The sequence below is a fragment of the Pteropus vampyrus genome, unplaced genomic scaffold (assembly GCF_000151845.1).
Source record: "Pteropus vampyrus isolate Shadow unplaced genomic scaffold, Pvam_2.0 Scaffold206, whole genome shotgun sequence".
Taxonomy (NCBI): Eukaryota; Metazoa; Chordata; class Mammalia; order Chiroptera; family Pteropodidae; genus Pteropus; species Pteropus vampyrus.
Genome location: NW_011888987.1, coordinates 836366 through 847117, shown reverse-complemented (window position 1 = coordinate 847117; position 10752 = coordinate 836366). Strand labels below are relative to the sequence as shown.

General features: G+C 34.5%; 1 protein-coding gene across 2 annotated transcripts in view; it reads right to left on the bottom strand.

Moving 5' to 3' along the window:
• The window catches only part of TFEC (transcription factor EC), an 85134-nt gene that overhangs the window by 56156 nt on the left and 18226 nt on the right, over positions 1-10752 (bottom strand). The window contains exons 1-2 of one of the 2 annotated variants that reach the window (XM_023537962.1): positions 10390-10408; positions 7688-7939 (exon numbers count right to left, since the gene is read on the bottom strand). In XM_023537962.1, the coding sequence (XP_023393730.1) occupies positions 7688-7867 (180 nt within the window). In that variant the 5' untranslated portion in view covers positions 7868-7939; positions 10390-10408. Of the gene's footprint in view, positions 1-7687; positions 7940-10389; positions 10409-10752 lie in introns of those variants that run through there. The other variant, XM_023537961.1, reaches the window with a different exon arrangement.

Sequence of the window (10752 nt, the reverse complement as noted above, 5' to 3'; positions counted from 1 at the left end):
CCAATCTAGACCTTGTTACAGGCAGACCAACAGAATGATTCTTATTTATGATTCTCTGTGCCTCTGCCATGTTATCTTTCTGACCAAACATCTTGAACATCTCAAGGATTCAATCTATCTACCTCCTGAATTCAAGGTGGAATGGTTTCTACCCACTATCTTACTGAAATTCCTTTTGTTGCTATTTTCTTTTTACCTTTTTTCAATCACAGTCAACATTCAATATTATTTTGTATTAGTTTCATGAAATATATTTTCCCATCCGTTTACTTTCAGATTGTGTGTGTCTTTCTATCTGAAGTCGATCTCTTGTAGACAGCATATGTTTTCTTATCCATTCAGTGACCCTATATTTTTTGATTGGAGCATTTAATCTATCTACTTTTAAAGTGATTATTGAGAGATACATAGTTATTGCCATTTTATTATTCATATTTGTTCTTTTTTTCCTTTCGTCTTCCTAAAGAAGTCCCTAAACATTTCTTGTAATACTGAATAGGTGGTGATGAACTCCTTTGTTTTGTTTGTTTGTTTCTTTGTTTGTCTGGGAAGTTTTTATTTCTCCTTTAATTTGAAATGATAGTCTTGCTCTCTAAAGTTGTCTTGGTTTTGCTTTTCATAACTTTAAATATTTTGTGCCTATCCCTTTTGGCCTGCAAAGTTTCTGTTGGGAAGTCAGCTGAAAGTCTTATGAAGTCTTATTCCCTTGTAAATAACTAACTGCCTTTCTCCTGCTCCTTTTAGAATTCTTTATTTGCCTTTAACTTTTGACATTTTAATTATAATGTGTCTTGGTGTGGACCTCTTTAGATTTTCTTGTTTGGGACTGTCTATGTTTCCCGGACTTGTATGTTTATTTCCTTAGCCATGTTAGGAAAGTTTTGTCATTATGTTTTCAAACTTATCTTCCTTTTTTAAAATTCTTTTTTTTCTGCTCCAGTTGGGTGTTCTCTGCTACCTTGTCTTCCAATTTTTGACTAGATTCTCTACTTCATCTAATTTGCTGTTTATCCCTTCTGATATAGTCTTCATTTTAGTTATTGTATTTTTCATTTCTGACTGGTTCTTTTTGATGGTATCTATGTCCTTTTTTATGCTTACTACCTTTTTGTGGAAGTTCTCACTGAAACCATTCTCACTGAAATCAATTCTTCCCTTAAGTTCATTGAGCATTTTTATAATCAGTGTTTTGAATTCTGTATCTGGTAGGTTTCTTGTCTCCATTTTATTTAGTTTATTTTCTGGAGTTTTCTCTTGTTCTTTCTTTTCAGACATTGTTTCTTTCTTTCCTCATTTTGGCTATGTCTCTGTGTTTGTTTCTTTGTGTTAGGTAGATCTGCTAAGTCTCCCAGTCTTGGTTGGTTAGCCTTATGTAGTAGGTGCTTTGTGGGACCTAGTAATGCAGTTCTCTTGATCACTTGTGCAGGGTGCTCCAGGAGTTTCCCTTGTTTGGATTGTGTGTAGTCGAGGCTTGAGTGTTATTGGCTCTCAGTAGGTGGGATTGACCCTGTTTTTGTTTTTGTTTTTGTTTTTTGCTGTGAGAATTGGTCATGCCTACAGTATACGACCTGCTGCGTGGGGGCTGACATCATGGAGTATCTCAGTGCCTGCCAAGATTATCCTTTGTGTGTGCTATTTGTGGGGCAAACAGGTGATGCTCTAGTGTGGTCTGAAGCCAGTTTCTGGATTTTTTGGTTCTGGGGCTTCTTGGGAGTGGCTCCTGTGCATATCAAGATCAGCACAACCTATGACTGGCCCAGTGCTACCTGGTAGGAGCTACAAAGTGATCTGCAGTTGTTTGCTGCCTGTGCTGGATCTGGAAGTGTATGGAAGAGGCCACACTGTGAACCTAGACCACCTACTGCCAAAAATGGGCCTGAGGAAGCTCATCAAAAGGCTCAGAGCTCCCTGAGGCCTGCTACTGACTGCTAGTTGCCCATAAGGCTCAGCCATTGAAAGAGCCTTGGGTGGATTGAAAGTTCAGTGACCCAGGGTTTCAGGGAATCACTAGTGGGGTGAGTGGCATTCACCAGGTTAATGCAGATTCAGATTTGGTACCAGTGCTGAGCCTGAGGCCACTCAGCAAAAGATTCAGAGCATACTAAGGCCAGCTGCCAGGAGCCTGGGGCCCATGAACCCCTGAGAGTTGTCCAAGACAGACTGACACACAGGCCAGGGCTGGCTGTTCATTCCTGAAAATGCCTCTGGCAGTGTGCAGTTTGAGTGGGGCGGGATCCCAAGGAGTCACCAGGGCAGAGCAAGCTGAGTTCATGAGGCCAATTAAAATTTAGATTTGGTAGTTTTAGGGGAGAGCTCAACACAGGAAAGATTGTGTCCACCTATAGGCTACGCAGTAGGAGGGTTCAACACAGGGACAATGGTGATTGTCCCTCTGGCCCTCACCCTGAAGCCACACAACTCAGTCTCTCCCTCCATGTCTCCTAGGACCCCAAGCCACCGTGTCTGTGCAGGAGCCCAGGGTGAGTGCCTGGAAGCAGGACAATCTGTGCGTAAACCCTTTAAGATAACACCTGGGTTTCTAGCAGCCCAGATGGACAGAATATTCCCTGATGTTCACTGACAGATGTTGTGGGCAATTCTCTTCCTGGCTCTGGTGCTCTGGACTGGGGATCCTGGTATGGGCTAGGACGCCTTGCTCCTTGGCAGAAACTCCACAGTGGAGATATCCATCCCAATTCTCAACACATGGATATGGGACCAGCCTGTTTCACATCTCCTCCCATCCTACCAGTCTCCATATGGCTTCTTCTCTATATCCTTAGTTATAGGACATCTGTTCAGCTGCTCTTCAGCTGGTTCTCCAGGTCAATTGTCCTATGATTTAGTTGTAATTTTAACATGGTCATGGGAGGAGGTAAACACAGAGTTTACCCACTCTACCAACTTGACCTGTTGCTTTGATTGCTTGACTGCCAATTCAATAGATATTTATCAGTCTTTATTTTCCTACATTCAACTGCTACATTTGAGTATGTAGATTATTCCTTTCTTCTTTAAATTAACTCTTTTTTTGGCTTCAGTGACAACACACTGGTTATCTTTTTACTTTTTCTTTACGGCTTCTCTCCTCTGATCACCCTTAAATATTGGTCATATCCTCAATCCCATCCTTGGTTCACCACTTGCCTCACTAGAAATATGCTCTCTAAGAGCATATTTCTCATTCAGGTTTTCAACTATCACTCTGATGCTGACAACTCTCAAATCTCTTCAGTCTAGATTATTCCTTCTCAAGGTAAACTTGGATATCTAACTGTCACTAGCATTTCTACATGGTGGTCTCACAGCCCTAGCATGTTCCAATAGAATGCTTCGTCATCTCTCGCTGGACTGTAGAAATAACTTCTCACCTCCAGGCTTCTTCCTTTGCATAGCTGATAGAGTAATATTAAAGTCTAACTGATTATAGCACTCCAGCCCCTACAGAGGTCAGTATTTCTGTGATTTTTCTATTGCCTACTTCTCTGATGTCACCTTTTACCACCTTCTGCCTCTCATTATCTGCTCACCTCATGCTCTTTGCTATCTCTATACTTTGCTCATGCTATCTCACCTGGTTAAATGCCCCACTAGCCATTTTCTTCTGTCCTATTATTGATAAATTTTTGATAAGAACAGCACTTCTGTGCTCCTATCTATACTTACCATTGCCCTTTCTAAATAATATTATAATTATTTGCTACTTTTTTTTTCTCTTCCTCACAATTTGGAGCTCCTAGAAGGTGCAGAAGATAAAAAAAAAAATGACAACGAATAATTAAAATATAGCATGTGCTGTGAAATGCTATAAGTGCAATATTTATCTACATGATATAGGTATTAAAATGAAAACACAGAGAATAGGCACCAAATCCATACAGAGAAATACCAAGGAGAGCACCTTAGAGAAGAAACCTGAAATGAATTTTGAAAAATGAGTTGGCATTATCCAGACAAATGGTAGAAAATGAATAAGTAGTTGGTAAAGAAAATATATAAAAAGAGAAAACCTAGCCTACATTAGAATCATATGACTGAAACCAATTGAGCTAAAACATAGAATGCCATGGGGATACTTAATAAGTTTGGGTCAGGAGGTGAGGGTTAAGTGTGAAAATGTCCTGCATACCATGAATACAAATTTGGATTCTATCCTGGAAAGATAAAATGCTATAAAAATGCTTATTTCGATTTTATGTTTTATTTTCTTGGACTTTTAATCACCAAGCTACTCATAGTTCTAACTTTAAAATCCTAAATCTAAAGATGGTCTCACAGACTTATTCTGTGGTAGCTATGATTTCTGGGGTCTTCTTAGAATTATGAAATGTTCCCTGATGTCACAGGAGGACAAGCTTAAGAGAAAGAAACACCAAAGGGTAGCAAGATCCACCATTTCTTGAGCCCCCACACTGCCTTTGTATTAGGAACTTTAAAAATGTAAGCATCAAAATAATTCTCCAAGGTGTAGAAATGTTGATGAGAGAGATTAAGAATTGAGACCACACATCTAGTAAGTGGTGACTATAGCCATGTTGTATGACTCTACAGACTGTACACATTCTGCTTTGTGACATGGAAAGGACTCTTCACACCAAAGAATATTAGAAAATTACAAAAATGTAGGATGTATCTTAGCTATTATAGAGAAGACTATGAATAAAGTCAACATGTGAAAATATGTGCATGATAAGTCAAATTCAAAGAGAACACGCATTGATCAAAACTATAACAGATTGATTTAAATTATAATTAAAAGGACATCAATGATGAAAGAGACTTCTATATACACATTTCAAAGTATAATGGTAAGAAAATGGTGCTGCCAAAATTGGAAAGCCATGTGCAAAAGAATGAAACTAGACTGCTATCTGTCACCATACACCAAAATTAACTCAAAATGGATCAAAGACCTAAATATAAGACCTGAAGAAAACATAGGTACTAAACTCATGGACCTTAGATTTAGAGAGGGTTTTATGAATTTGACCTCAAAGGCAAAGGAAGTAAAAGAAAAAATAAATGAATGAGATTATATCAAATAAAAAAGCCTCTTTACAGCAAAAGAAACCATCAACCATCAACGAAACAAAGAGACAACCAACTAAATGTGACAAGATATTTGCAAACAATGCCTCCAGTAAGGAGCTAATATCCAAAATATATAGAAACTCATACAACTGAATGATAACAAAAACAAACAATCCAATTTAAAAACTGGGCAGAGCACTTGAACAGACACTTTTCCAAAGAAGACATATAGATATATGCAAAGGTGCTCAACTTCATTCACTAGCTATTAAGGGAATTCAAATCGAAACCACAAGATCCCACCTCACACCTATTAGAATGGCTCTCATCAACAAGACAAGTAATAACAAATGTCGGAGAGGTTGTGGGAGAAAAGGAACCCTCATACACTGCTGGTGGGAATGTAAATTTCCTATAGCCACTATAGGAAACAGTATGGAGGTTCCTCAAAAAATTAATAGAATACCATATGACTGAGCAATCCCTCTTCTAGCTATCTACCCAAAAATTTGAAGACATTTATTTGTAAAGATATATGCATTCCAATGTTCATTACAACACTATTCATGATGGCCAAGACAGAGAAATAATAGAAGTGCCCTTCGATAGAAGATTGGATAAAGAAGATGTGGTACACTCATACAATGAAATATTATTTGGCTGTGAGAAAAGATGAAATACTGTCATTTGTGACAAAATGGATGGATCTTGAGATTATCATGCTAAGCTAAATAAATCAGACAGAAAATGTTGAGAAACATGATTTTACTTATTTGTAGGATGGAAAACAGAAAGCAACAAATGAACAAGACAAACAAAACAAACTCTCATAGACACAGACAATAGTTTAGTGGTTACCAGAGGGAAAGTGGGGAGGAGGGAGGTAATAAGGGTAAAGTGAGTCAAATATATGGTGACAAAAGGAAATTTGACTTTGGGTGGTGAATACACAATACAATATACATATGATGTATTATTAAATTGTACATTTGAAACATAATTTTATTAACCAATGTCACCCCAATAAAGTTAATAAAAATAAATAATAAATAAATAGAAAAATTTTGTCTGTAGTCAATATGCACATTGCCTTTAGAACAGTCTTGGAGCGTCCAAACCTTCCAAGCCATACAACTCTGTTTGGCTAATACCACCTAAAAGATCAGTAAGATCACATAAATGTCCTTTATAATGTGCAGACTTATTAATTTTTTTAAAAAGGTAAACTGTGTGCCTAAGGAATAAAAATATTTACTAAGAAAAATTGAGAAGATTGATATGTGTTAATTATCCTTTCTCATTTTTTAGAAAACATTTTTTAAGATACATAATAAGATCATTTTCTGGATTTTGCCTAGAATGGACTGGCATATGCATATGCTTTGGGATTTGTTTTTTCCTTTAAAAATCAATCTTCCACACAAGGAAATGAACTTTGGAAGAAGGGGGTTGTAAAATAAATTGTATTGGGTGAGTTTTAATATTTACTGTACAGATAATTTCGATCCTACATATAATTTTATGATCTTCATAGAGTGAATAGACAACCTATTTCTACATTTTTTGAAATTCTTTATATACTCACTGCTGAAAAGTTTTAGTAAATATACATATAGAGATTTATAATCAGTTTTGGATTTCAAAGAGTTGTTTTGTGGTTGTTTTATATTGCATTAAACAGTCTACCAAGTACTTAGTCTTTCCCTTTTTTCAGATTAACATAAAATTTACACGTGCACAAAAAAATCTTTCTTTAACATTTAGAATTCAAATGATGGGATACTGAGCATTACTCTTTTGTACCTGGAGGCTACAGACGTAATAGCAAAAAAGCGGTGACCTGAAATCAATATTATCCACCAGGAATGTAGATGGGAGATTAAACCTGGGAGCTCATAGGACAATGGCTTCATCTAGTAAATCAAATGGATAAAAATAAAAAAGAAATAATAGAAAGCTCAATTATTAATGTAGTTTTTCTACATTGAGATATTAAAGTAAGTCTTGTTCCTAGTTCTAGTTGTTTCTCAGTTCTATTCATTCTTCAACATTTTTTGAAGGTTTATTTATAAGCAAGTCATAATAAATAACTCCATGAAGCTAAATACTCCCATTAATTCTGTATTCTCATCACCTCTAAATTCCTCTTATTTAGTAAACAGTAGGCAAGTATGTTTTGAAAACAGAAATGAATAATCAATAGTAAAAAATCCAGATATAATTTCATAAAATATTAAGTGCAAGATTATTAGTCTTATTTTAATGAATGTTTCTAGAGCATATATTTACTATTATTTAAACAGCTTCTGCATGTTTTATCTTAATGGATATTTAAGACAATGTAACTATTGATAAATATTTTAACTAAAGTTATCAGAAAACCTTTACAATTAAAGCTAAATCTCCTTAACATAATTACGTTTAGAGATTATTTTAACTCGCATTGATACATAACTTAAATGAGTATTAAAATGAATTGTTATATTTTATTATGCATAATAATGTGTTCATAACTAATTATTATGAATTAATAAATTAAGATTCCCTTTTGTTAAATGAATTTGTACTGGGAATATTTACTATAAAATATCAACTTCTTTCATTTTTTTCAAAAAATGATTATATTGTTTTAAGAGTAGCCATTAGACAGACATACATGCCATTCTACATTGTCATCTTCTTTCCCAAGAGTTAGCAACTTGGCGAGTGGATTTCCAGTGGGACCAGCATCATTCTGAGGAGATGGGTGTGCATACTGTAACAGAAGTGCACTGCCTGGTGTTGGAGGGTAGGACCGTTTAAGAGTCTGGTTGATGATCTGGTGATCAAGGGTCATGAAGGGTTTTACTTGCTGTCTTTGGATTTTCTGTAGCTGAGTCCCTGCAGAACTTTCCAGGTGTGTGGGGACCTACAAAATAGAAGCCAAACAATTACAATATGTAGCATTATCTGGTAAATCAAAGTTCTATTTTCAATAATTGAATTATGGCAATAAATAAACTAAAATGGAACTGTTAAAATTGAAATAAGCTCAGTGTAGAAACATTGGAAAATAGAGAAAAGTGAAAAAAATCATCAAGATTTTCACCATCTTGTTTCTCTCAAAATATATAGCCTATACTTTTATCGTAATTTATGTAAGATATTAATAGATTATAGTTTTTAAGAGGCAATTTAAACTTTACTAAAATATTTTAAATTCTGTGTTTTTAAGAATATCCTTCAAAATTACATGCAACTGAAACAAAATTTGGAATAAATATATAAGCAGCAATAATTTTTGAAGGTCTAAAAAAGAAAGGCTGAAATAATGCAAGGAAAATATAGCTGACTCACTATTATTAACGATTTTTATATAATATATTTCTTAGGTTTTCTTATATTATAAATCTAAATGTTCTATGGGATATTATCACAACTATCATTTATAAAACTGAAAAACAAACAAAACTCATAGACACAGACAACAGTTTATTGGTTAACAGAGGGAAAGGGTGAGGAGAGGTAAATAAGAGTAAAGGGGGTCAAATATATGGTGATGAAAAAAGATTTAACTTTTGATGGTGAACACATAATGCAGTATACAGATGTATTATCAAATTATATGCTCGAAACCTACATAATTTTATTAACAAACATCACTCTATAAATTTAATTAATTGATTAATTCATTAATTTTAAAAATTATCCGGGAGGGAGCAGAAACTAGAAATGTATATATAAAATAGTAAGCGTGATACTTTAGGTGTGGTGAAAATCTGGTGATTTTTTTTCACTTTTCTCTATTTTCCAATGTTTCTACACTGGGCTTATTTCAATTTTAACACTTCCATATTTTCACTTTATAATAACAATACTATGAATTGACTGAAAAAAAACATTCAGAGAAAAATCTAACCAGTGTCATGTGCCAACTAAGCAACTGGCCAGTATTCTGAAACCCTTTTTTCAAAACATAGACTTAAAATTCTGGGCATCTTCAGTCTAGCTATCATAGTTAACGACATACCATTATTTGTATGAGGACAATTTTAAGCATTTCAAGCTTTTCTTTTAAAAGCCTCTGAAAGTAGCATCGCCTGACAGTCTCCTTTATATTTACTAGGCTGTGATGTGGCTCCTAATACATTTTCCTCAAGTGGCCTATGTATAAACCTATTTAATATTTCCCTCATGTTATACAATAGTAAAGATTGCTGTACAGTGCTTATTTTTTCTTTTATATCAGTTACACAAACTACTCCTTAAATCCCTTAACATGCATTAGCCCAGATAAATAGCCTTTATAAAGTATTTTGCATTTAAATTAGCTGATTGGGGTATAATATTGTAGTAGTTACTTTAGTTTAATTCTGTTATGCTGACATTTTTAGCATTATTTTAATTGTACTACCATAAAATAATTTTTCAGGCATGTAAAAAAGATTAAGATTGGTAATAAAGATTACACATATTACTAATTATATTGCTATGAGCTTTAAAGTTGTAAAAGAACATTTCATTAAAATGCCAGGGTAATTTTTTTAAGGTAGCTATTCAGGTTATCTTTCAGTTTTAAGTTAATTATTCTTTATCTGCATACATTTACGAAATATACATTTTAAATAACATTTTCAGATTCACAATCTGAAAGATCTTTCACACAATGTAACTGAACACTACATTCAGAACAGTGTGTATTTACAAATGAAAAATATCTCTTATTCTTGGAAAAGTATGTCGAATCAATATTTATAACACTTATTAACTAATTTATTTCTCACTTTTCATCCACTGGCTCTAAAAGCCATCATTAGAGTACTTATTGCATTTTGTGTTACATCTGGAGCACAAGAGAAGTCATAGATGTGATCTCAGGGCCAAAACAGTTTTCAATGTAGTTGGGCAGCATTAAAATCAACTATAGCAGAAAACAATGATAATAATAATATGCAACAGGTATAGGCACTGTGCTAAGCAATTTACACACAATATTTCATTTCGTTCTTGTTACGACCTTTGGAGGTAGATGTTATTAATATTTCCATTGCACCATATAGATGAAGTCACTGAGTCTTAGAGAGGTTAGATGACATGCCTGTTATTGCTCTAGTAAGGGCTGGAGCTGGAATACAGACCCTGCCTTTCTTAACACTATACATATTGGCTCAGTAATGTACACAATAAATTAAAAATACCACAAAAAGCAGTGGTTTTAAAAACTAACTGGAAGAGAAAAATGCTTATAAACCAGGAGTTGGAAGGAGATGGTCCTGCACAGGGAGCAAAGGAAAGGAAAACTCAAATGCAAAATGATCAAATGAAGGAAGACAAGAAGTTGGGAGACAGTCACAAAATTAGTCATGAAAAGAAACTCACATGAATACTTTTTCTTTCTCCAAGTTAAGATTACCATTTCTTCTTTAGACCACTGTATACAGAAATATAATAAAACATAAAGTGGAATCAATTCTAATTTTATCCAAACTATTGGTTATTTCTAGGAAATTCCAAAAGTTTAGTGGGCAAAAGTGAAGACTGTCTTGAACCCTATCTAGATAATGCCTGTAAACTAAGCATAAGAGTCTAAAAGTTTTGTGGAACAGAGAAAGAATTAATGGAATGTGACTAAACTACTCCCCAGATTAATCTCTGTCTTTTTCAATCATGTACTGATATCAGAACAATGAAACAAATAAGTATAAAATGTCAGTTAAACCATGTGCAGCCAATATCCACAAC